At 34.7% G+C, this 27145-nt stretch overlaps 2 protein-coding genes across 2 annotated transcripts; one reads left to right on the forward strand and one right to left on the reverse strand.

Moving 5' to 3' along the window:
* The first annotated feature begins 244 nt into the window (after positions 1-244).
* On the forward strand, positions 245-13533 carry LOC128232404 (G-protein coupled receptor 161-like). Its single transcript, XM_052945928.1, has 2 exons — positions 245-488; positions 10714-13533. Exon 2 carries the CDS (start codon positions 11318-11320, stop codon positions 12605-12607), a length of 1290 nt encoding a protein of 429 aa, XP_052801888.1. The 5' UTR covers positions 245-488; positions 10714-11317; the 3' UTR covers positions 12608-13533.
* Positions 5436-6653, reverse strand: LOC128230674 (uncharacterized). The gene has a single exon (XM_052943118.1). The coding sequence runs from the start codon at positions 6651-6653 to the stop codon at positions 5436-5438; it is 1218 nt and encodes a 405-aa protein (XP_052799078.1).
* Positions 13534-27145: the final 13612 nt, after the last annotated feature.

A 27145-nucleotide genomic window follows, 5' to 3' on the forward strand; every position in this document is an offset into this window, starting at 1 on the left:
ATACATAATTATTATTAATGACATGTATACTTATCTTAAGGAACCCAGGTCGGTATTAATTAGCTCTTCAAGCGACGATAAACACTGCATTACAAAAGCATTTATCACAGACATGCTTTTCGAGAGAGAAAATATCGCGATAACACTGCAGTTACTATATATATATATATAAAACATAGTATTAATAGACTGTTATTAGTCGTCAGAGGTACAGAACTTATTATTCACAGGTAAATCACAGAACATTATCTCTGGTGTTGATTATTTCTGTTCAAAGCTTATCTTGGTGATGACAGGTGGGAATAAAACTGATACGGTCAAAGTGCCTTTAAGATAAACCATTGAATTTGTGCAAATTCGCACCCGAAAAAGTGCGCCAAGTCGTATGTTTAATGTAAGAAGTAAACACACCTTACGGATTTTTAATGGATTAGAGTTATATAAGGAATGTAATTGGAATCAGAAAGGGAATTAATGCAATACAAACAGTAAGTTTTAAACTTTGTGCTTTACTGGAAGAATTTTACAGTGTGCTTTTTACAAGTATGTTACCTTTGTTCGAATGTAGAACATATTTTTGTTATTATATAACTTAATCCTATGTGGTAAAATTTGCACGTGTCTTTGTGTATTTGTAGCGCAAACCTGTTAAATGTTGATTGTTTTCTTTCACTAATTGTCTGCCCTGATGGAGAAATGTTGCAATGTATCACAATAAGCGTTCATGGGAGTCCTCAGATAATATTTTTATTGTAAGTATCACACTACTATAAGCTTATAACACGGGATATACATTTGTGATTGCATTTTCTGTACATACCCATATTCATACATATGAAGCATGTATTCAACTTTGCTTCTGAGCATATAATGCATTCTATAATTGTCAAGAATGCTGCTCAAGGTAAATTACAATCAACATTATTTTTGTCAATTTTGATTGTGGTAATTTCAGTTACAGGTATCTCAAAAAAGATTTTTTTCCTTCTTAACGTTAGACAATGATGTACGAACGCCAATAAAATTGGAATAAGTCCTATTTTAATTTTCAGCAGGTATTTGAGACGTCGTTTATCATTGGGCAAAGAAATTCTTAACTTTCTCTTTCTGTATAATATTTTTCTTATTCTCTTTCTTTAGATTATTTTCATAATCGGCACTGAAAATCTTAAGAACTAAGAAATGTCTGATAACTAGAAACAATTAGCGCAAAAGAATTTCATGTATTTCTGATAGTTTATTGAATGAATCCGTAAAAAAAACAACGCTGCGAAAATGACAACAATTATTCCATAATATAACATTTAACCCTATAAATCAATCGTCTAATATAGATATGCATTTGAACTTTGCACGAAGTGTGCTTATATCTCACTTGACAAAGCTAAGGATTAATTATATTAATCATATCACGTAATATGAGCAAATGCCTTAATATTAATTGGACTAGAGGTAATTGAGAAAAAGTTCAAATCGATGCTTCATCATGCATTATTAATTTTATTTGACAACTTATGCTGGCTATATATTTGCATTTTTTTCTGGAAAATATTTTTTGCGAATGGTGAATTGCCGACTTACGAATTGATCAGGTCCTAATTTTTGAAGAAGCACAAAATAGTTAAAAAAAGTTATTGCATTATCTCTCTTTGTCAAAACATTGACCAGTAGAATATTCCAAAAATAGGCCGTATGATACAATACTGTTCAAGTTCTGAATGAAGTTTATATTTCAATGTTTGCTAACATTGGAAGCAAATAAACACTTTTGATGACCTCAATTTCCGGCCCGATAATGGACTCCTGAGATGTCTCAAGTAAATTTATTGACGGTATATGTTGTGCAGATATTAATGCATTTAGAATTTTTCTGCAGGGGTGAGAAAAAAACTATGGCACGAGCACCTTTCGAATAATGTTATGGATTTCAAAATCCAGGCAGTTTAACTGAGTGTTCTTATAGGGCCAAAATATATGTTGGTGCAATTTGTTTTAATTATTTTAATGCATTATTATTTCTAACGCATTTGACTCTTATGATCAAGACAAAAATATGTTTTGTTTTCAAATAAAAAAGATACCTATTATATATATATATTTTTGCAATTAATAACTACGTGGCTACAAAGTCCCCAGTTAAAAAGAGCCTTTATATTGCTAATATTTTTATCGTTCACTAATCATATGCTTTTTATTTTTCCAATCAAATTTTATAAAGGGATTTCAACACGTGGACAGTTTACCTCAGTGATCTTAATCAACAGTTTTAACATTAAATGTTAGCCCTTTTGTGATGACTCGTAAATAGATACGACCTAACTTTAATCGTAAATATGTTGCATACAAGCTACTATGAAGTTAACGTTTTGCTTGAAAACATTTCTCAGGTTATAAACAGGCTTTAAGTAATTGAAGGAACATCAATATATTCAGTTGCTTGCTGCAGTATGCCAACTGTACTTGTTTCAATTTATACGCAACTAATAAGCTGCTTCTAGCAAACACACATCAGGAAATCAAGATGTCTTGGCAATATATATCGCTTAATTCTTCTAAGTACAATATATCTACACTGCCAATATATATAATGCACATTTACCTGTACTGTTCTTATCGGTTGTGACTTTGACCACAGGGTCAAACAAAACTGTGTACAGACAAAACCTTCGTCTCATTTAATTATGACGCAAGAGGTGAATGTAGCATTTCTTCTAAATTTTTTCTTTCTCATTTATCTGTAGCAATAAATTATCAATACATCGAAGCATTACCCCTTCTCTGCTATAATAAGTTTGACTGCAAGACAGTTGTCTTCGAAGGCGGTGACTCTAGCATTTACTGTAATCCATGTATATTTCTTGTGGCGTTGTGTGTCTCTCTTTTAGCATCTGTTGGACGTTGAACATTGTTTTTTAAAGATCTTATTGCCAATTAGTAGGCTCCTGGGCTCTTGCCTTTAATGTCCATTGTATCACTCATACGCCATTTACAGTTTATTCACTTGACAAAGACTCTGCCGATTGTATCATTCATCGACACTTTACAGTTATTTAAGTTGATAAAGTCTCTGCCATTCTAGCTTTAAAACAAGCAGTTTTCTAAAAGCTGACTGTTTTTTTTATTATTTTAACTTACTTTAGCAATTCCTTGTAAACCATAGGCTGTATTATCATTGATATAATATATAACGGCATCGCATCAGAAGCTGGTCAACCTTTAGCAAAACGAAAGGATGCATTTGATATAAATGGCTCTTATACGAAATTCCAATTTTGCTATGATTTCTTTTAACTGATACCTTTGATAACCATCGGACTAGACAAAGACTGTCTTGAAACGAAATCTTACATATAACAGATATCGAATTAGTAATTGTTTTGGGTGGACAATAAACTATGTTGAAAATTGGAAATTAGAAATGTTATAGATATAAAGTGAAAAATGACAGAAGAAAAGTTATTGTTTCTTCTTCATTTAATGGAAATTATTTACAATTTCCTGTTTCCAAGCTCTTTTAAAGTAAGATAACTTAAAAGTAAGCCTTTTCTGTATCAAGGCTCCGTTACTAAAACAATTCGTCGAGCTTCGATGTTTCTATTTCATGCGCCTAAAATAGGAGTTAATTCAAACGTTGAGCATTAACCAAATGCTCTTCAATGTGCTGACATTCCATATTGCTGAAAACTATCAGGGTTTAACCGTGGTAAAATGTTAGTTCATGTTTGTGCAAAAGGCTGCAATTGAGGGTTATGAACGTCCATTGATGAAAAAACTTGTTGCTAAGATGTAGATCAGAGCGGTACAAAAACACACCATAAGTGGTATAAACAATAAAAACATGTTATTACTCTGTTTTGTCAGGCTTAGGTATTTATTAACTGTCTCTCGTTTTCAAAAGTACATTTTTCTTTTAGGCATTGATCTCTGCGAACTCACATGGAGACGTACATTGTAAGTTCTTGATTTTTTAATAATTAAACAAATTATTGATTTGTTCTTTCCCTAATTGGTATGCAGTTTCCATTTCAATTTTTACCAATTATTTCCAGACTTATGACCAGATTAAACTATTTAATATCATTATGTATTCAAATATAAGTGAAGTAAGGAATGATTAAGACGTGGTTTTATCGTAATATTTAAGGATTAACATTGAAAAAGGACTATTTTCCACATATAATTATTCCGGAATGAACTGTGCAATGTGTCCAAAGTGTTGACGTTAGGTGTTAGGTTTTTAAAATCCCCTTGTAGCTCATCATTCTGCTTGGCAATGCATATATTTGGCAAGCCAGTGAGACAGTCTCACTGCAAAGGCAGCCTTGATGTAACCATATTATCATACCTAAGATAATTACTCATTGTTGCTTCTAGTGGATCCTTTCATCGCCAGACTTTCGTTGGTTATCATGCTGTTGAAGTTTACTTCCAATCTAATTTACATTTCTGTAATCATTTTCGATTGATGGCATTGTATTCATTTCCATTGGTCCTTCGGGATCATTGAAAACTTGTGAATCTTGAAAAATGAATACCGATATAGCCGGCGTTCGGGCCATTGACAGTGATGCACTCTTACTTCTGTCTTAAATATACAGTTACAATCATACCCAAGAATTACACCAAGCTGAATTACATAGTTGAAGAACTTGCTCGACCTCTCAAGAATCAGACGGTTTAAATTAAGTAAATCCAAGGATTTTTTGTCTTGATTATATCAAACAAAATACTACTGCTAACATTGTGTTCATTGAATTTATATAAGTAAGTAAAAGTGTTATGAATAAATAGTCAACCAACGTATTTATTCTACTATAAGGCTTGTTGAAACACCCTCTGAACTAATGTTGGTTCGTTGACCGTTCCATTGCGATTCCCCTAACATTTATTCATAATAATGTAAATGTAATCTGCCTTTCTTGTATTGTGAAGTAGTGCGTCTCTACTTCAAAGTATCGGTACTGAACCGTTTGCCACTAAACTAGGTTAGCGTTAACTTTTGGCTACTGGTCATCAGGTGCATAGCTTGGCAAAAATCAATGTGTAGGTTCTGTTGTTCTAGGGGGGGGGGGGGGGGGGGGGGGGGGGTCCGTGCGCATGCCCCTCCCCCCCGAAATATTTTGAAATCCTATATCGCCGCAGCTGTATTTTGGGGCATATTTTGGGGCATATTTTGAAGGAAAATAAATTTATAATTTTACAGTTTTTGTCAAGCTGAAAAGTATATTCCATACTTGTTCTAAAGCAGTTGAAATTTTCAAAAAATAAATAAATTAACGATAATTGAAAAACTCTCCGTACTGTATTCAGAATATATTTATGACATGAATATATAACCGACCATGTCAATAAAAGTAATCAGACTAATAAACCGGAACTAGGTAGAAATCGTACAAATCAAACACTTTCTGTAGCAAATGCCGGCTACACTTGCTTCAGAAAAAGTTAAGCTTCCTGCACTTTCTTGAAGCGAATGTATTTATTACATTATTAATGTCGACGTCCGTGTCCTTGTGAATATGCAGTAATGCCAACGATGACATCCTGTCTGTGCTCATGGTCGACCGCAAATAGTTCTTAATTCGCTTCATAGCACTAAACGATCGTTCGAATGATGCTGATGTCGGTGGCATTGTCAACAGTACTCCGAGAATGCCATAAATACACGGGTACAAATCTTTGCTCGTCTGTCGGAGCGTATCTTGGAGCCAAGGCAGTCTACTTTCCTCGATATTCCACTGAACTCTCCACCTCGCAACTTCGTTACCGAAACCTCTAAACGAATGCTGGAGATCTGGAACGTATGCGCCATATATGGACGGAAGCATTTTATCTTGTAGATCCGGCAGTCGGTTTGGCAGAAGATACTGTGCCGCGAAGCGGTCTTTATTGCTCAAAATGCAGGTCTCTATTTTCTGTATCAAATGGTCAAGGAATACATTGAACAGTGTTATTCTCCAATAGTCGGAAACTGTATCTACATCCGGGTTAGCGCGGTGATTTTGCCTACCAGCCCTTCTTGGTCTCGACGGGATTATATCAAGTTCCGCGGCAATATTTGTAGCTTTTTTAAAGAGAGCGCCCCACACGTCTGGGTCGTTTCGCTCATTGTTCATTAGCTGAATGACGACCTTAGCCTCACCAACTGCATGCAATATATCGTTATCTTCTTTTTGCAATAGGTTTGTTAATGCAACCGTGGAACTAAGCACATGTTCAGCCACTATCAATGCTCTAATCAATTCAAAGCAAAGTATCCCTGCCGGATACTGCCCTGCTTTGTTATCTCCGTCGTCATTTAGTGTTTCAAGCGTATGAACTACAACGGGAAATGCGTTCTTGAAAGTCGCCAGGGCATCAGCGCGACTCGACCACCTTGTTTGGCACAAAGTACGCAGTTTCGTTCGCTGCTCCATTTCTTCTTTAATGGTGGCATCTCGAGACAACTCGTCTACGAAAGCTACTAGCCGTTTCGCAGGGTAATCGAACATAAAACTTATGTCCTGGACAGTTGACATCATTGTTCGAACACAAGGAATATTGGAGCTGTGAACCAACGCGAGATTCAGGCAATGCGCTTTGCAGTGAACGTAGTTAGTATGAGGTGATCTTTCACGAACAAGAGCCTGAACTCCTCGATATTTCCCCGACATGTTTGATGCCACATCGTAACACGGCGCTCGAACTTTTAAGACGTCACGGTCGGCTTCCTGGAGAAATGACATAATATTAGCACAAAGTTCAATTCCTTTGACAGAGGCACACTGAACGAATTCCAAAAATTCTTCTCCTACTGTACCCTTATTGTCAACAAATCTGACACAGAGCCGCAACTGTTCTTTAGTTGATTTATCGGTAGCTTCATCGACAATTATTGCAAAGTATGGACAGTTCCGACAGTCTCTAAGAATCCTTTTCTTTACTTGTTCAGCGCAAATGTCAATAAGTTCGTTTTGGATGACAGGGGAAGTGTACTTGGCATTATATTGTGCGCTAGCTATGTGCTCTGACAGAATTTCATCATTGTGTGCAAATGCAGTATTGCGTAGAAATTACTAGTTTCCTCTGTATTCCCTCGAAGTGTTATGTTTTGCTTTGCACAGAGAAATATTATTTCAATTATTCTATGCAAGACATGTCTGTTGTTCTCAACTGTTGTCCTAGCGGTGTCCGATAGTTTCTTGTTAATAGACTCACTTTTTCCAAACTGAATGTCTTGATAACTTTCAGCTCGAACGGAAGTATTATTATATCAAGTTTCATTTTCATGACGTTTAACCAATGATGACAAGTTCTTCGAATTAGCCATACCAGATGTAAACGTCTACTCACGGCCATCAGTACCTTCAAACAGGCAACAGTTCACACAATATATCGCATCCTTTGACTTGGAATACCGCAACCATTTGTTCTCCAATAGCCATTTACAATTCAGTTTTCGTTGTTTGCCTCAAAATGTCATGTAAAGCAAAATATTTCAGTGTTAAACATTTTTGAGATAATTCTAGAAAAATAGTTTCGGACGGACGCATGGACGTACAGAGAGACGACAGTAAAAAAAACCCCACCAACTGGTTACAAAAGTATTATGAGTGGCGAAAATATTTTCTCATATTTATATGCTGAAACGATGAATCGAACCGGGGACGCTCGTGTGGTCAGACATTATACCACTACACCACAGTCGATTACCCAATATATTAGCGTTGTTAAACTAGTATATATTAATTTAACACATTTGTTTCGCAAGTAAATTAATACACATTTTATTTTTCAAAAATAAATTAGATTAAATACAAATTTAAATTAAAATTCTGCAATAAAAGCAGATGATACATTTTATTATGAGTCGTTGTTGAATTATTTTATGTCATACGCTGTTCACACGTCGCAAGGTCAGACGCATTAAATTAAAAACTATGACAAAGAAATGCAGTAGGCACATACCGAAATGGGAATGGGTAGGACAGACAAGACGACCAGGTTTCAGTCAGAAGACGTCGCTTTGTGTCCTCATCAGTGGCACAGAAACTAGAACCGCCAATTTCCGGATATTGAGGGTCCTGGTCGGCTATGTCAAGTTGTTACAATTTCAAATCAAGCGCTCAAAAAACTTTGATCTGATTTCCTTGGTCGTTTGAAAGGTTCGTTACTACACTACTTCGAACCAGTTATGAAAACCTTCGATTATTTTTTTTAAATAGTGTAATTCAATACGGACTTATTTTCATTCTCGATGGAATCGCTGCAGATCGACACTATACCCCTTACCCCCCTAACCCTTCAATTTTTATTGCATTTTAGAAACTTTTATTATTTTCACTTTTGAGAAAAATGTGTAGGCACGGTCATAACATTGAATCATTATTTTGTTTTTGTCTGGGTGCTATGCTATTACAGACCAGCCATTAGTTGACAGTATAAGGGTACCTATCCTTTGCTTTTCCTGCCACGGCTTTTTGCAAAATCCCAACCGCGGGAGGTATGTGAAGTAAGGCACGGTGATGCATTCATGAAATATGAACTGCCGCCAAAGAGACATTATTGTTCGATAAACATATACCATAAGAATAATTCAAATACTGCCCGTATGGAATAATGAGAACTTGAATTGTAATGATATTGAAAAAAAACCCCATCTGATTCTACCAGTTCGTTGCATTTGGAGTATTCATCTGTTCTATCTTGTAACTACCCCAACACAAGAATGAGACAACTGTCTTGCAAAGCATTGCCAGTGAGTGTCTAGGCTGTTCGAACATTATGTTTTATAGTCGTTTGAAAAGCAAATACATTAAACCACATGGTCTAATAACGTCTTAGGTGACGTAAATACAAAATATGTGACTCCACTATTTCTACTCTTCTTAAGCACTTGATATGATAAAGTCACAGCAATAACACAGTTCATAACAAATACAATTCTAATAAATAAAGAAAACACTTAATTTTGCTGAGAGATTAGTCTAAGCGGAAGTCGGTGCTTGTCATTACAAATTGGATATGGAAAGAACTTTGGTAACAACATGGGTTCTAACTAATGGAAACATAATCATCTCTTTTCATGTTTATGGCTTGTAAATATTTCTCGTCCAATTTTTATTGACAGATGAGGTTATGAAGCTGATAAATTTTGCGATTTTCAGGCACTTTGCTGTGGTCTGCAAATGATCATGCTATGTTTCATGCTACAGAGTAAACACATTACGAGAAACAGCAACAGCACAACAAACAAACATGCAACAAACCACTGCAAGGATGTAAAAAAAGTAACTGATGTGAACCGGTTTTGATAACGTAAATGTAATAAAAAGAAATACAGAGATAACGAAAGTACAGGGACATACCCAGAAGTCATAAAAGTAACGAGCAGACTCTTTGACACAAACTGGGCACTGAACGAGCACATAACAAAACTATATGGATTCTGTATACTTTTTATTGTATTTAATAACATTGCATAAATTACCGTTTGTAGTAAGCTTTCTCTTTGGAGTTCATATAATGAGCTTGTGAACGAACTTTGCTTTCGTCACAGACGTTAGCAATTGATACATTTTTTAGACTGATGTTTAAAATCATTTAAAAAACAAAGACTAAAACTAAACAAAAATGACACGAGAATGTATTAATGTTGGAAGTAATTAATACGTAACAAATGAAAACTATTTTGCACGATCAGCGAAATTGAGTTGTTGTTTTTCGATGTGAAGAAAAATGACATAACATAATATATTACAACTGCAAGCTTATCAACACGTTGGTATGTAACAGCGAGAAAATGTGATAGAACTGCGAATATAAATATCAGGAGACAAGGGATGTTGATAAAATTAGTCTTTCAACAGATGATAATTTGGTTAAAGTATGCTTAAAAAATCGCCATTTTCAAATATGTTTTTGTATTCATTTGGCATGTAATAATCCACTGTGATGTTCATTTTTGTTTCTGAGGGAGTTCCATGGGTAATCGATTTTTTTTTCATTTATTAAATCAGAAGTCCTTTCTTGATGGACGATTTTGTTCAAAATCTAATTGAAGAATGCAGCCGTTTCATTGAGTAAAGTGCGAGGGAACTGAAAAATATGCAGCTTTTAACGCTACTTTTCCGGAATATGCACAAAATAATACTTAAGTAATTCGAATGTTATTTTTGTAACATTCCTAGAGTTTGATATGAAAAGCCTAACACAAAAATGAAAAGAACCAAACATTTAAAATCCGATTGGTCATTTAACCAACAAGACGTCATTTTTTATCTGAAAATGTAAAATGGGGTGCGTCATAGACGTCAAATCATTCAGACAAATGGTCATAGTCCTAAAATCTGCCGCAGACATTAAATCAGGACACTGTTGCCTGCTAAATAAACGATGTAAGAGTATACAATGGATATATTTTCATGAAATACATGTTGAACCCAATTTTCTGTCGGTCAACCCCGCATTTATTAAAAACGTTGTTTGTAGTTGGTATATGTTTTGCTTGTTACTGTAGGTTCCATTTTTTACAATTGAAAAAAAAGAAACAAGTTATTGACAAAGAGTTTCAGAAAAATGAATCAATGAAGATACCATCCTCAGTTGCGGTGATTTTCTTGTATCAACTTTAATTAAAAGTCATGACGATTTATATTAGACTATGTTGAAAAAAGAAGTTTCTCCACATTATAAAACACCCTCAAAATTATATTGTACATTTTCTATTTTCAGACATATGAAGACGGTGTGCAGAATGATTGGCTGATACTATATATACTTCGCCGATGCTAGTATAGGAAAACTGTTCTATAAAAGCGAAGCCTCCTCATTGGTATATATTGGGAATATTTTCTGTAGCCAGCCGTATTTAAAGCAGACTGAGACGCTGACTCAAGACAAAACTGATAAAGAAACTACAATACCAAATAAGTGGCTGTGCTAGGGAAACTGTCTTCAACAACGTCGGGGGTAAACAGTCATTTGAAGTGTAAGGAGCAGGATCAAATACAGAAAAAATAGTGTCAATTGAGGAAGAAAAATCGGTCAAGAAAATAATCAAGATTCTCGTAAGAATCGAGTTTTAATTTAATATGTGTGTGAGACAGGCGCTTCATGGAGTGTTTGACTAGAGTGTTTTATATGTAATTTCGATATGAAAAATTCGTAGAAAGCCAGTCGGGACTATATTCACAAACGTATAATAACACTTCTTAGAAAATAAATATATTTTTCTTGAACGACAAGAAGTGGACTATGGTTGATATGACACTGTAAATATAAAGGAAGAATATTGCATGTGTCTGTTGTTAAACGGAATTCAATATTCAAAAAAGCAATGCAACTGAATGAAAGTACGAGGAACTTCTCAAAAGATATCATTCAAAATGAGGATATCTTCAGCGACGGACGGCTTGATATGTCGAACGTGGTTATAATGACAATCTTTTTGTTCTGCATATTTATTGTAAGTTTTGCCGGAAACATTTTCGTGTTTGTGATATTCTACAAGCGGCCCGTGCTATTGACGATTTCCAATAGGTTTATAGTAAATCTATCAGTTTGCAATATCCTTCAGACTGTTGCCGTAATGCCTTTCGTGTTAACATCGCTTATTTCGCAAGAGTGGTTGTTTGGGTCTTTTTGGTGCCAAGCCTCGGGATTTGGGATGAACCTGATATTTACTGCAAGTACATTTACATTGGTGCTTATTGCCATAGATCGGTATTTGGCTGTTGCAAAGCCATTACATTACTCGATGACAATAACAAGCAAAAGGGCGTCCTATATGACAGCTTCAGTTTGGATTTCGGCCATTTTGTGTTCACTGCCACCACTTTTAGGATGGAACAGCTATGAATTCCAGCGATTCAAAATTGCATGTATGACGGTTTCATATAGTAAACATCATAGAGATCGATCTTATAGCCTTTTTCTTGTAACAGTGTGCTTTATTCTGCCTTCATGCATAATCATGTGGGCATATTGTGCTATTTTTAAAGCGGCAAAAGTTAGCAGCGAAAAGGTGCGCCGGAACAGTACAATAGCATCTGGACTTAATGATTACCCTGAGTTTTCACTAAGAGGGGGTCGTCGCCACAGCTCAGCGCAAATTTTGATTCACAGACTAAGTTGCAGCAGCAAAACCGGGTCAGTTCTCTGGAGACGCGATGAGAGAAAGGCCGCGGTGACTAGTTTTATGGTTTTATTCACATTTATTTTATGTTGGTTGTTATACTTTATTATCATTATTCTCGAATGCCTTCTAAAAGATCCAGATCGTATTGACCCCGTCGTAAAGACGCTGTCAGTGTTACTTGCCCTGTCAAGTTGCGCAATAAATCCACTAGTGTATGTGTTCCGCTGTAAACTTCAGAGAGTTGAATTGAAAAGCATCTTGGGTTTAAAGCAAAACAGTTTCAATATGGATATGTGCAATGGAAATCAAAATGGGTCAAGAAGACCAAGTTTTAACCCGAACTGCATTCGACAGTCTCCTTGCATTTCACGGGAAGGTAGTCAAGAATCAGAGGTCATTGAAATTTTTCACCATGTCAATACAGCAGCGACATTAACCTCCATGATAATTCCTGAAGAAGAAGAAAAAATGCCAATGACAAAAGCATAAATGGATATTTATATAAACGTTGTATTTATCGTTGTACCTTTACAAGGTTGCCTTGCTTTTATGTTTTGTTTCTCTTAGTCTGTTATTTAAATGTTACGTACTTAAAACATTAAATTTGTTACATTTTATTCCTATTTTGATATTGGTTTTGTACAGTAGCTTCATTGCCTATGGAATATTAGCTATTATATTTATTATCAGCAGTTATGAAAGCTCAATTTTGAGAATTGTTAATGAAAAACAAACAACCGTGATAAAAACAAAAGCTGCCCCTTGTTAATTTTTTCTGTCAGTTTACTTATCTCTTGATAACATGCTCCTATAAATATAGTATCCTTAAACTACGATCTATTTACATGGAACACGTAATGACTAAGTCAATATCTCCATTGTTTAAATTGTAAACATGGTAGTTTTCCTGAAAAAAGGAAACTATTTTGAAGCAATCACTATTAATATTGAGCGGAGCAAAGCATGCATGGAAATAAAACAAAAGTGTCTTTTTCCCCTGAATGATTTTTAACTTTTACTTGACAATGCATTTGTTTGTTAACATTTGATAATATTTTCTGCCAATCAATTGCCTTCGTGTGTTCACCGGACAAGCTTTATCACTTGTTTATATTTATCTATCTGGTTTGATGTCATGTTATTCCATTTATGTGTTCGCATATTATCAATCAAATACAAGTTAGGGTTTCAAAGACTATCATTTAATATGAAATAAATAACTTGTTAATTGTACGTTCAAATATATATATATATATATATTGACAACGTTGATTGCTTGATTTTGACACGTGAACCATCGATATGAATTTATTTTCCATCTTCTCTTCTGTTATATTGCTTTAAAGCCTAGAATATATTGCTTTTGTTATATTCTAGCAGAATCAAAGAAAATCAAAATATATGCAAGTACGTGCTTTTCAATAATGGATATTGTTAATGGAGACTATCTATAGAAAAAGCTTAAGGAAATGCTTTTAATAAATAATAATTGCATGAATTAAGATTGTATTGCTTGGCTGCAATGCAAAGTCGTTATTAAGATTCTTATCACGCTCAATTTTGGTGCGGAACCAAATCATATTGTGGTTCTTGAGCGAATCTGATGTTGATTATGTTTTATGTAATCCCGCTGCCAGTATAACACAATCACCGCGAATAGATGCCAAAAATCGTCCGTTTTTCTCAGCCAATCAAGAGTATAACTCGACAATAATAAAGTTTAGAGTTATGGGCATGGCTTCATACGGTATTTTTGTCACTGTAACTATTCTTTTAAGAAATGACAAAGGCTTAAGGTCTGAATAACGGCGCCGAAGACATCATGATTTTAACACTAACACTTCTTTTTCTTCGAATGTTTCATATTAAATTGCTTTATATTAGCATCTCTCAATTTCGAAACGTACGTATCCTCTTCAGTCAAAATCGATATAAATTTACTCTTTTAGTTTAATAATTTTGTCTGAAACAACATTCTCCATTTCCTGACTGTTTAAGGTGACATGGTACCTAAACTCTGATTGGAAAAAGGAATTAAAATATAACGGCCTATCAACAGTTGATGATTTCTACCGAAAATGAATTTTTACAAGTATTTTGAAACTACCTTTTGCTGAGTAGAACACAAATACTACATACGTATGTACATTCATAGAAATCATCAATAATCATTGATACGTTTACTACAGGTGCAACATTATTTCACTTAAAGGTCAGTGCGTTGATATATCCTTTCAAAAATGATACTTTCCTGGTAAGACATTAAATGCACATTTTCAGGGAAATATTTTCTACGCCAAGAGATACATAGGATAGCATTGCGCAATTATCAAGAGACACTCGAGTTAATTAGGATCTCCTATGAATACACAAACGCAACAATGTCAATCGAGACTTCTAACACCCATTACCGGAAAGGATAGCGTAAGTTGCAGACAAGAACTGGTGGCGATTATTCTCGTTATTCCCACGAGGTATCTAGCTAAATGCAATACAAGGCTTTACATTGTACTACTGAAGTTTGTTTCTAGCCATTTGAGTACCTGAGATTAAAATGTGTGGAACTGCGGTGTACCTAATTCGTTGGAAGCAAGTCATTATAACTACAGAAAACGGATGTTTGCATTTAAATTGTCATATATCTGTGTCCAGTAAAACAATGATAACGAGCACAGCAATAAAACGTCCACAATCCAGGTAAAATTAAACTCCATTCACATGTTCCACAATTCTTCCTTTCATTATGTACTTGAAATTTCCATACAACATTGACCACTTCAAGGTCAACGAAATGATCATTTCAAGTTTAAAATATGAAAAATACCCAAACATTTGATTTTCCCATATCTTTTTCATAATCATATATACATAAGGACAATGTTTTCAAATCTTTTTTATAATGTTTCAGAGCGTTACAACGTATCAAAATTGCTATTTATGTAAGAGTCTCCATTCAATTTATAATGAGGCATACCAAATTATGACAGTTATGATAAACATCGAAACCATTTCAAAACCAATTCTGACTGTAATAGAACGCTGGGAGATATATGGTATTGAACCCTTGATCAGAGTAAAAAAATGTTTCTGTTTTTGTCTTCTGCGTCATAAATGTTAAATAACTAAAACAATCATATCGTCTTTCGGCTAAATTGGTCTGAGAACGTAAATCGTCTAGACAGAAACACGAGAAGCATCAACGAGTCTCTAGAGTGGATAAGCCATACGCAACTACTTTATAAATATACAAAGATATAATCTATTTGTATGGGATTTAGATACAAACATGTTTGGACAAGTATTTTGTTCTTGTAAGCTATACAAACAGTTTGAATCTGTTTCTACCTTCAATGGGACACCAAAGACACCAAACAATATAACCAAAAGAAAGACACAACGAAGAAAACTCACAAAAATGAAAAACAGCAACAAGATACGACCGTTCTTTCATCAACAATAACACAATGGAAACTACAAGGAAAATACCAATACTCGAAAACTGAAAAATAAACACTGTTAAGCGGCACAAGGCAAGGGCAAAAATGACAATGAACCAGATGCCCCATCATCACATAAAATACAACCAACATAAACAGAACGAAAACTCATTAAATAGCTTCATCGATGAATGATGGAACACGAGTCTACAATTGCCTCAAACTATTTTATATGGCAATATCCTCACCCTCAGGCTGTGTTACACATACCGTTGTAATGACTTTAAATGTCAAGAACCCGTTTACAGAATAAAAAAGTGCCATCAAAATGACAAATAAACTATGACAAGAGATGAAAATAAGGACTTATCTATATTTCAGTTTTCCTGTTATGCTTGCATACATTATGCATTCTCATTGCCAACTCACCCTTGTTAAAGACTGGCTTTAAGTGACCAAATATGTTATTTTTGCTAGATCAAACTACTCCCAAACAACAAAATAGTCGGTTCTAGTGAGACTGTCATTGTTGGCAATGAAACGTGCGGCAAAGGAAAGTGCCACCTTGTCAATATCCCCACATCGTATCGGCTTCGATGGTATTTGATTTTCAAGAATCATTATGTTAAAAGATTCATTCAGCATAAAGGACACTAACATAAAGAACTGTAACAATATGGACAATCTGATTACGGACTAAAACAACTTGTTTCTTACATACCATAGTTTACATTATACGACTATAAGATTATATTTGTTCGAGTCACCGCAACTTGCGCACCAGACTAATCAGCGTGAATGGCCTACAGAATCGAGACATAGTATAAACCTTAAGGCTTTCTTCTCAATTTTGTTTACACTTTTGTTTTGAGCATACTTTATATGTTCTTTGTTTTAATGCATTACATATTTGGTCTTTGTTGACGTTGATTATGCTCAAATTTGTTAAACTAAAGTAATTGTAAATAGTATATAGAATTAAATATTGTTGAAACCAATGTGGACAATCAGCGTGAAAGTGTCTTGTATTACAGGATATTGAACAACGTGGCGCTTACTAAATCCAAGCTTAAGAGTGCATATTCAACATGACTACTTAAAGACTATTGTTCAATTCGTCTAGAGATCTGTGTTGTCATTGGCACTGCAAGCAAGACAGGCTCTGACGGGGGTCAACGTTGGCAGTCGAGCTTCTGGTTCGTGTATTATCAATTTCTATTACAGTTACTTGATATGTATTGTTAAACTAGGCGAGCCATCTGCGTTCCAATCATGGGTGTTAAATTCGAGGTCCCTGGTTCTGGATTCTTCCTTTCTTATTATTCTGTTTCATACAAATGTTACTTGCGTTTCATTATTAAAAAGCTGCAAACTCGAACAGCTGACTTTCTTGTTGTTGTTGCTGTATGCAATTGGTTTGTTAAGTTGATGTTTCATTCATTAATTTTATTTAAAATGTGTTTGCCTGTGGTCATACCGACATCTATTAACCAGTGTCTTTGGAACTTATTTCCGACCTTTTCAAGGCACCGATTGGTTGATTTCGCAAAACGTACGGTGAACTTATTCAAGTTGATTTTACCATGAAAATACCACATATAGACAATGGCTGACTACAACAAAGCCCATCAATAATCAAATATCACTATCAATTCCTGGAGGATAAGGTAACAACGCAATTCTCTCTCCGGCAAAGTCATTAGGAACATAACACGCTCAGATTTGATTACATAATTATATGTAACAGTATGAAGCAAAATGTCAGAAACGTCTTTTTTCTGTAACATCTACGGACTCACCATTCGCTGAGAACTAAATTTGTATTATTTATCGGATTTTATTTCTCCTGATATAAGTACAACCAGACATGGCATAAGGAGCTCCTGACTGGTTTATTTAGTTCTCTGGTTGCTGTTTTCATACGAAATACCATTGACCTAAATTTGTTTCCTCTTCCCTAGATGTTTACATGGCAAAAAAGATTTATTGAATTGATAAGCACAGGCCTTCCAAATGAAACAGTTATCTCCCGAATGCAGATCAATTATGATAAATGGATTATTTTAACTTTCACGATCACTGAATGTTCTATCAAATTTTTTTCCTTGGTAGGGGTCAGCAGTCATATTTGGGACTTTAATAAGGCAGTGAGTGATTCACAACAGTCTTGATTGTGAGCGTCTTCTGGTGCTTGAATGTGTCGTCTTTTTGACAAACTTAATGGAAGATAAAATTTAGAACGACGAAAACAGTTCCACTAAAGAATGTACTTACTCATATTGATAATTTTAAACACGTATGAGAAAGAACGCCAGGCTTAATTGAGTGACTACATTTTCTTCTTGAATGACTTGAGCGGTAGTTTTTGCATCTTACTTAGCCAGATTAAATAGTGAGAAGTTGTGTTACATTGTACTGGCTTTGCGGATGTTTTTTGCTTGTGATTACTTTATGCAAATAAGTGAGATGAAAACAACATCGTTAATATGATTCACATAAAATGTGCTGTATTGGATCGGCAAGAGGTAAAGGTCATGAGAACATGTTTAAGGGTTCATTAACAACGCCCGCATCAAGGGATGTTTTGCTCATAGAAATAACTTCAAATCGCACTTTAACTCATGCCTGTTTCTATTGAAACTACAAAGACAAGCCAAGTTACATGTTTGAACGAAGACAAAATACTAAGGCATTTCAGCCACTGGAACGTGAAACACAGGGATGCAAACGAATGGCAAAATCGATATTCGAATATTCGGTAATTCTTTCGATCGAATATTCGAATATTCGATAAAAATTGAATCTTTAAAAAGTTATAGTTATCTATTAACTTTAGTTATAAACCACGATACCCTTTTCTTTATCTGTCGAATGTTTCTAGTGTTATCGTAATACAATACAATACATAGCAGCGTGTCGAATATTATTACATCGACATATGAAATACATATCTAGCACATAACAAGCACATACAATTCAATGAAATCACTCATCAATAAAATCATCACATATGATGGCCTTGTTCTTATTCAGAAATATTATCTTATCATTCAGAAATATTATCTTATCAACAAGATCACATGACAGTCTGTTTCTAAGTTTGTTAACAATGAGTCCGGCGCAGGAGAAAATTCTTTCTGATGGCACAGACGTCGCAGGTATCCCAAGCAGTTGGCGAGCAACATGTGCAACGCGAGGAAAGCGTCCCTCGTTCTTTTTCCATCATGCAAGTGGAGTGGCCTCCTCGTCGGAAGGTTCGTGCCGGTACCGACGCAGCTCGTCGTTAGCCGTCTTGGTCGTCTTTGGAACCATGAAGCTAAGACGGGGTCGTTTGGAGGGTGTTGACGCACTCTCGTCGGGGTTGGCAACCGAAATGGAACATCGTCCAATCTATTCTCGAGCGCGTCTTCCGTGTAGCGCCGCTGTTCCGTTGACAGGAAGTCCAGGTCTTTGTAGCGGGGGTCCAATAGAGCGGCAAGGACTAGGGTGGATGTGGCGGTGGCATCGTTCGAAGGTCGGAAGCGGCGACAAAGCTCAGCAGCAATAACACCCTTCACTTCCTTGACGACATGGGAATCAGCCTCGCATGCACGGAGTGTGTTGTCCAAAAGACTTGTCACGATGAGATAAACTTCACTGCATGACACGTTCTTCTCCGTTGGCATATACGAAGTCGTCTCAGTCAAATGACTGAGTACGTCACTCAGCTCGGAGACGACGGTCCACTCGCCGTCCTTCAACGACAGGTGCTGGTCGGCCTTCCGGGTAACCCGAGTGTCCAGCATGAGGTCGGACAGGACGCGGCGTTGCTCGTTCAGCCGGGCCAGTATAGCATGCGTGATGTTCCATCGGGTTGTAACATCCTGCACCAGCTCGTGTTTGGGCACCTTTAGAGTAGCTTGGCGCTTGCGCATTTCGGCCGTCAATGTAGTCGAGTGTGTGATGTGCCCGACCAGCTTACGACATCTGGAGACGACCCTGTTGACATCCGGGAGAGCAAATGCCGGCTTGATGGCCAGCTGCAGTGTTTGCCCAAAGCACCCAGAACACAAATCATGTTTAAGACCAGAAACGCTAAACTTTTTCATTGATTGCTGTTTACTGCTTTCACTTTGAGAACTCGGATGCTTAGCCTTCACGTGATTCCAGAGATTAGTCGTCGTGTCCATGTACGACAACCTCACACTGCATAGTTTGCACGTGACAGATTTCTTGTCAACAGAGCGCGTGAAATAAGTCCATACTTCAGATGTGGCGGACATCTTTTACGTTGTTAAGAAATACAAATCTAATATATAATAATAATAATAAGTTTAACTTATAATGTTTTGCGAACATATATTCTGAAGGAATGAAGTGGTATCTACTTTCAGCGTATAATATCAATCACCGATTTGAGCAATATTGCTCAGCTTAATTGGCAGGCAAACTGACAAGAGGGTGTGAAGGCCGCTTCCTTAAATTCTTAATTGGCATGGTCATTTAAAAGAACTGAAAATCAATTAAACTTGTTTGATGTCACTTCCTAATAGCCAGTTATTTTACAATTATGGACACTGTTTATAGTACCCTACGATCGATCCCTAATTGACACATGACGCACACTCGATTGTCATCTCGTTAACGCCTCAGGCACAAGATGCGTATTGTTGTAAAAACAAGACAATATAAACACAACAACTGCCCTAAAGACTCAAGGTTTATATCATTATTTTTTGAAAAAAATAATCGAATATTCGAATACCGATTTTAACATTCGAATACTAAACGTTCGATCGAATATTCGAATATTCGAATATTCGTTTGCATCCCTAGAAACACTAAACGTGCAAAACAACACAGGCATATCACACGCGCATCAAACTATCTATCTAAGTGCATGTTGGGTCCATTGCATTGAAACGGTCTGCGAAACAAATATTGGCGGTAAACTAGTAAATAGATAGAAACAACATTTTTAATTGATTGTGAACGTACACAAACTTGAGGTTTACATGCTTATATAACGACATGTGTATATATATATATAGGTAGAACACGTCACACTACTCTGGTTTAATCATTTCGGGACCTATGTTCCCATATATGTAAGTGTCGTATTCTTGTCTGTGTCATCTACACTGTTAAATAATATGATTTCTTTCGTAGATAGATATCTTGTCTCAGCAGGCTCTAATATACCAATAGCTTGTAAGTGTGAGAAAAATCAACGAGAGCGTGGATTCCAGCGAACCTAACTTCAGTACTTTACAAAAAACTGCTGAAACAAATAAAATAATTTTGAATACATAATATGCCATACATTACATCTATCTTATCTTTAGTGGTTTTTCAGAGCTTAGTCAAACAAAGTTATAGTGCATGTAATTAATTATAAAGCAAATCGATTCTTAAAAGAAGAAATACAAGCTTTTAAAGATAATTTAACTCTGAAAATTTAAACATTTAAAGATGATTTTATAATAAAACTCACATTTGCTGGAGTGATACCCTCTTTATTAAAGTATTGTTGATTCAGTGAAGAACTGGAGTGAACAACATTTCATCGAAACTTCTTAACTGAAATCAATAAAAACAATTCCTTGTACCTCTGTTTACCGCTAGTTTAGAAATGGAACATACCACCTATTGTAACAACCAATTCTAATTTTGTTCTGTAAAGTTTAGTTATTAATTTCAGACAGAAAGCTCAAAGGCGTTATATGATATAATATATAAAATCCAATATTTGCAATTTTCCGGTACAATTCATTTTATCATTATGAGGTAGCTAATCAGTTTTCCGGACGGCTATAATGTTGTTTGTTGAATTATTAATATGGACTGTCAGTGAGTCAAATAGAAATTCATATTAGAAAAAATATAAATTTTACCCTTTGTAAAAAAGAAAATAATAACAAATATAAGAACAAAATTATTCAGATAGGTTATGTGAATAAACACATTAACACATTACAAGTGCAAAATAAATGGTCCACTATGGTTTTGAGAGCATGAGATGATTTCTCGTTGAAATATTTTGAGATTATCTTTTGTTGACGAACTATTTGTAACTAAAGCCTTTTCAAAAGTAATGTAGAATTGACCATTTCATAAACGAAAGCAGTAGCCAATTAACCCATCCCTTGTAACGCGTCCTTTTAGAAATCATCTTTACCGCATTGCAGCAAAGTTAAAACTTTCATCAGACAAGTCCAGACCAAAACCTTTGAACACAATTGCATTAACTGTCTGTTTATTTAATAGATTCTTCTTCGATGTCTAGAAAGGACCAGATGTCCAGTAATGTTTGGTCAATGTACTTTATGAAAAACTCTAGATCAACTAGCAAGTTGATATCAAGTAGGGCACATTAATATTTTTATACAATTGGTAGCTTGCAGACAGGTTTAAAGGATTGAGCTTACAGCAGCCACAGATTCAGAACATTTGTAAAACTTATAATTTTGATTGAGGCAGATCATACACAAGTTAAGTGGACATCTCATGCGCCCTTGAGTTGTAGGCGAAAAACAAACATGTTTTGGAAAATTTGATCTTTGTTCAAGTGTATTTTTTACTTGTAAAGGCTTTCTCATGTTCAAATTTGAACTGAGTGACATTTTTCACTATTTTACGTCATAATTGAAAAAAAATAAAAACAAGAACATGATTTTACAAAAGACCCAAGCATTACCATACAACATTCATTTTAACTTCACGAGCAGTAAGAGCTGTGTTTTTTATTAATTAATTGTAGTTTCTGTACAAATACCTCGCTGGGCACAATTTGATGTGGGTCAAAGTCGATGTTGTTTGCTGTGTGTTTAATAATATTTTTTTGCTGATCTTGAAGTTTACTTAATCATATGACTACATTTACTTTAAGAACAATTAACTGAACAAAAATAGTTCCAATTTTTTATATTTAAATATGAAAATGTCTTCAAAATGTTAAAAGGTTACGAGTAATATGTTTAACACGTCAATCAACTATGAATTGTAAAATAAAGAAGAAAAAAAAAACAAAAAAACATAATATGAAAATGTTCCTGTTTTTCATGTGAGTGACGGACACATTCATTTATTTCTCTTCGTCCCCAATCCTAACACATGACCGATTCACTAACTAAAGTATTCGTATTGCCACTTTATGCAAAACGTCTCTAAAAGCGTATAAGCGTCAACGTACTTTTGTGTCCTTAGAAGAAACACATACGCCCAATTATATGGCCTTACGCGAAATTCTTCTACACATGATGTCATTGCTTCTTAGATCCACGACTTTATTGCAGTGATGCCTTAAATTGTTTATAGAAAATTAATTACACACTAAACGCTTTAATGATTCTCTCGACTGCATTTCGAAACAAACTTTTAAGTAGAAATTATGAGGACTTTGCTTTTTTTTTACCAACTAATGGATAATTGTTTTGCAATAATATATCTTTTATCTCTGACGAAAATTCAGTTAATCTTCGTAACCGAGTAGTTGCTATAGTAGATATTTTGCTTTTATTATTTTTTGAAGTGCAACACTTCCGTATTGACCCTTTACCAAATTAACAAAAGTTTCATATATCTAGAGTTGTATACATTATTCATCTCAGAATATTTTTTTTTCCGGATGGACAAAGACATTCGCAATATTGACATTTCAAACTTTACAACTATAAACTAATAAAAATTAGTTGTCAAATAAAATAATATAGCGTTTTTAATCATTTAAACACTAGCATCATCCATGGTGAGATTCTTGCACTTTTGTCATCCTTTAAGAGTTCATTTGAGGACACTGACGCTTTAATGCATTCGTAATAAAAGAATATGCTAGGGGACTCTATCATAAACGTTTATTTGAAATTGAATGTTGAATTATCATTTTTATGGTGGCTAGGGCTCTTGCAGCTTATAATTGTATTCTGAATGACTTTAGTTGAATTATGTTGCCTTTCATAAATTAATTGAGATATTACCATATGATGACAATATAAGTAGTGTTTATTTTTCGAAAAAGTGTTGGATCAACACGATCATACTATACTTTATCGCTTGTATAGTTTCTTTCATGACTTAAGGATTGTTGAAAAATACCGCTTAAGGCGATGGGAAAGGCTGTTGACATTGTTGCACTGTCTATTGTATTCTCAATTTTATAGAAAAATATTTAGAGCAGTCTCTTTATGAATGGAAAACAAATAAGAGTATTTTGTGTAGTTTTAATCTAAAAGCTAAACCAGCTAGGAAACATTTAGGAATAAACTAGATGTTAATTAAGGCTGATACTTTGAAGTTGTTGTTTTCCGAAATCGCCAACCCACTCTTGCATTCAGCGCTTGGCGCTTGAAATCAAACACACGCTTAAAATTTGTACGAAACTAACACTTAACAGAATGGCAGTCACGTACGCGCACTAGTAACGTTAAGATGCCCCTCTAAGGTATAATATACAGACAAACGAACCATAATTGAACCATTGATGATTAAGGACAATCAAAGAACGTTTTGAAAAAAGGAAACCAAACGACCTACTTCTTTAGGAAAAGCTAAAGGTAACAAGAATAATTACTAGTTTTTTTACTTGACAAACAACAACAAAAGACGAGGTTTTAATAAAAATGGTTGAACATAATATGACTTTTATACCTTAACCAAACAACTATCGACTGTTCATATGACTGAACATAAAGCCGTGAAAGCACATACTTACAATTTTATTAACCAGTGCATATAATAAAGAAGTATTTAACTAAAGACAGTTAATGTCAGAGCTCAGCACAGAAAACTTGAATATGACTAACCCTTGTTGTTTTCAAGCTTTACCTTCACTTCCATGATAGAGATGAAGATTTTCAAAAAGAAGTCCAAAAGCAATTGATTGTTAATTGTAAACAACAATTTATACATTCTATATGAAATGTTGTTCTAATCAGGTACGTGTTGCAATAAAATATGCCTTTTTATCATAAAGCTTTTAAACGAAAACAATTTCCCTGACTGAAAAACATTTTAAAGCTTTGCTAGTGAACATTTTGACCTGAGTATTTTTCTCGAAAATTATTCCACTAAAATTTAAAAGGATGTTAATACGCGCTTCGTGATGTCTTAAACACAGCCGATGACTGCTAATAAATCATCCCAACATGTTACAAATTACTGAAGAGCTAATAATAATTCACTTTTATATCAAACAACTTATTCAAGGGGGAAACTCAAACAAAAGTCAATATTAAACTCAATATTAAAGCCATGTATTAAAAGTAAGTATTTTTATTTACCTGTTTCGTAACAAATGGCAAATTGACACATTTGCAAGCGTTTTGGTTATTTCCTTATCATTTTTAATTCAAAGGTTTCAAAAATAGTTTAGCGAATATTGGTCTCATTCGTTGAATTAGTTTATTTGTTTTACTGAATTTTAGTAATAATTAAAATCATCAAATAACCTATCGGGTCAAATAACACTTAAAGAAGTTCTGGAGAATTGGTGTTGAATGGACGTTAGGGAGTTTTATTTCGTTGAGTGCTGAAAGGGATACGGCTCTTGAGAACTTTCATTGAGACAATTTAGTGATCAGTTTTGTTAATTTATACCATAACACTGAATAAGAGCCTTCTGCTAAGTAGGCGAAATGTTTGTCAAACGACCTTTGTCAAAATAAGGACTATGGTTACTTTTAGGGAGTAGGTTATCAGCATACAAAAATGGGACATCAAAATATGAATAATAAATATGTGAATTATATGTTTTAAATTATAACAATCGTTCGACAACAATTTCTAATTTCATTATTGGAATGAATAAAACAATGGGAATTACAAGAAGGAACTCATACAGTATCGCTATCAATAATTGTTGAGGTTTCTGCCTTGGAGAAATCATTTAAGAAAATAATATATAAGGGTTAAACTGGTTTATGAGATTTCAACAGCAAACAGATCCCTATATTAACAAACACGATTAGAATGACCATACAGCCGAAATGTATTTTACAAACCCGCCAATTAAAAAACATTCACCATCATAAATTATTATTGTACATAATAATACTTCTCTCTCCTACACAGTTCGAAATCTGTTTATTCTGTGTCAAAATTTGAAATTTTGAAAAAAGTATGTTTGATTTCAGAAGTAAAGACGTTGATTGATGTACGTAATTTCCTACGTTTACATTCATTTTTTTAAAGAAGCTATATAATTCTTGCTTGGAGTTTCTATCATACTTGACGTTTAAGTCATTGTAGGATTTCTTCAGCAAGACACTCCCACATTTCACAGGAGGAAGTGTCCTTGACAGGTATTTGTCTGTTTTTCATGTTCACTTAACTATTCATAAGGGCTGAAATATGGTGTAATACTTGTACTATGAAATCCCCCATTAATGGCAACAAAGCGCAAATGCATCTATGAACCTAAGAAACACATGTCCATATGTACTCGTTTATTATTTTTTAATGCTACAGACTGTCTATCTATAATTAGCATTGATGAGTGAAATATTTATGTAAGGGTATCGACATACTGTATTCATTGAATTTCTGAGCAAAGATAAATACTGGATTACGAAAGCACTTATCATAGACAGACGTTTCGACAGAAAAAGTAACGCGATAACACTGCAGTTACTTTAGATAGTCACATCAACGTATTAAAATACTGATATTAGTAATCTGAGGTACAGACCTCAATGTTCACAGGTAAATCACAGAAAATTATCTCTGCGGTTGATTATTTCTATTCAATGTCTTCCAATCACGGGTATTTTGTGAAAATCGCTATGTCATCGCGGGAGAGATTGCATCATTGCGGTAAATCGCGCGGATTAATTTCACGTTAGCCAACGCTGTGGTGCGCGTTATCACCGCGTACTTCTGCTACTATGGCATACGACTTCCGAAAACATGCACGTGCAAATATAAGATTGTGATTTGTACCGTGCTCGCAGAATGACTTTCACCCGATTGCGTGGGTAAAAAATCTAACCCTCCATGTTAATTAGTTCGCTGGATTATTGAGCGTTTGTTAATCCTGTTTTGAAATAAGTTGATTAATACATAAATAAACTTGCGTAAGGGCTTTCACAATTTAACGAATGGTTTGCACCAGTGACGCCGTTCGTTTTTTTCACGCGTCTTTGATAGAATAGCAGTGAAAAATGTACGTTCAAAACTGATAAAACAAAATTAATATCAGTTATCATTGCCGGGGTGTGGAATCACGTGACTTCAAAGGGTTCTCACATGGGTCTCCACGGGTCACAACCGATTTAAACAAACAAGTAGATGACTTTAATTTTTATACATTTTTTTGACAGAAAAGCAATGAAAACAATTTATAGCCTATAAAAGACTATGCTATTTTGGCCAAGAAATACTTCATTAAAAGTCAAGCAAATTTAAAATATTTCAGACTTGAAAAAGTATGAAATAGAATTGTCTATACTTTGCTTTGTATTATTGACCAGATTGTAAACACAGAGTTCAAGAATGTTATACTAGTGATAAATTTATTCAAACATCATTTTTGTAATAACAGGTTTTTTTCTCAGCTTCCTAAAATAGGATTCAGTCATTTTGGCAGATAATTGAAACACCGTTTACCATTGTAAAA

This window comes from Mya arenaria, chromosome 4, assembly GCF_026914265.1.
Source record: "Mya arenaria isolate MELC-2E11 chromosome 4, ASM2691426v1".
NCBI lineage: Eukaryota > Metazoa > Mollusca > Bivalvia > Myida > Myidae > Mya > Mya arenaria.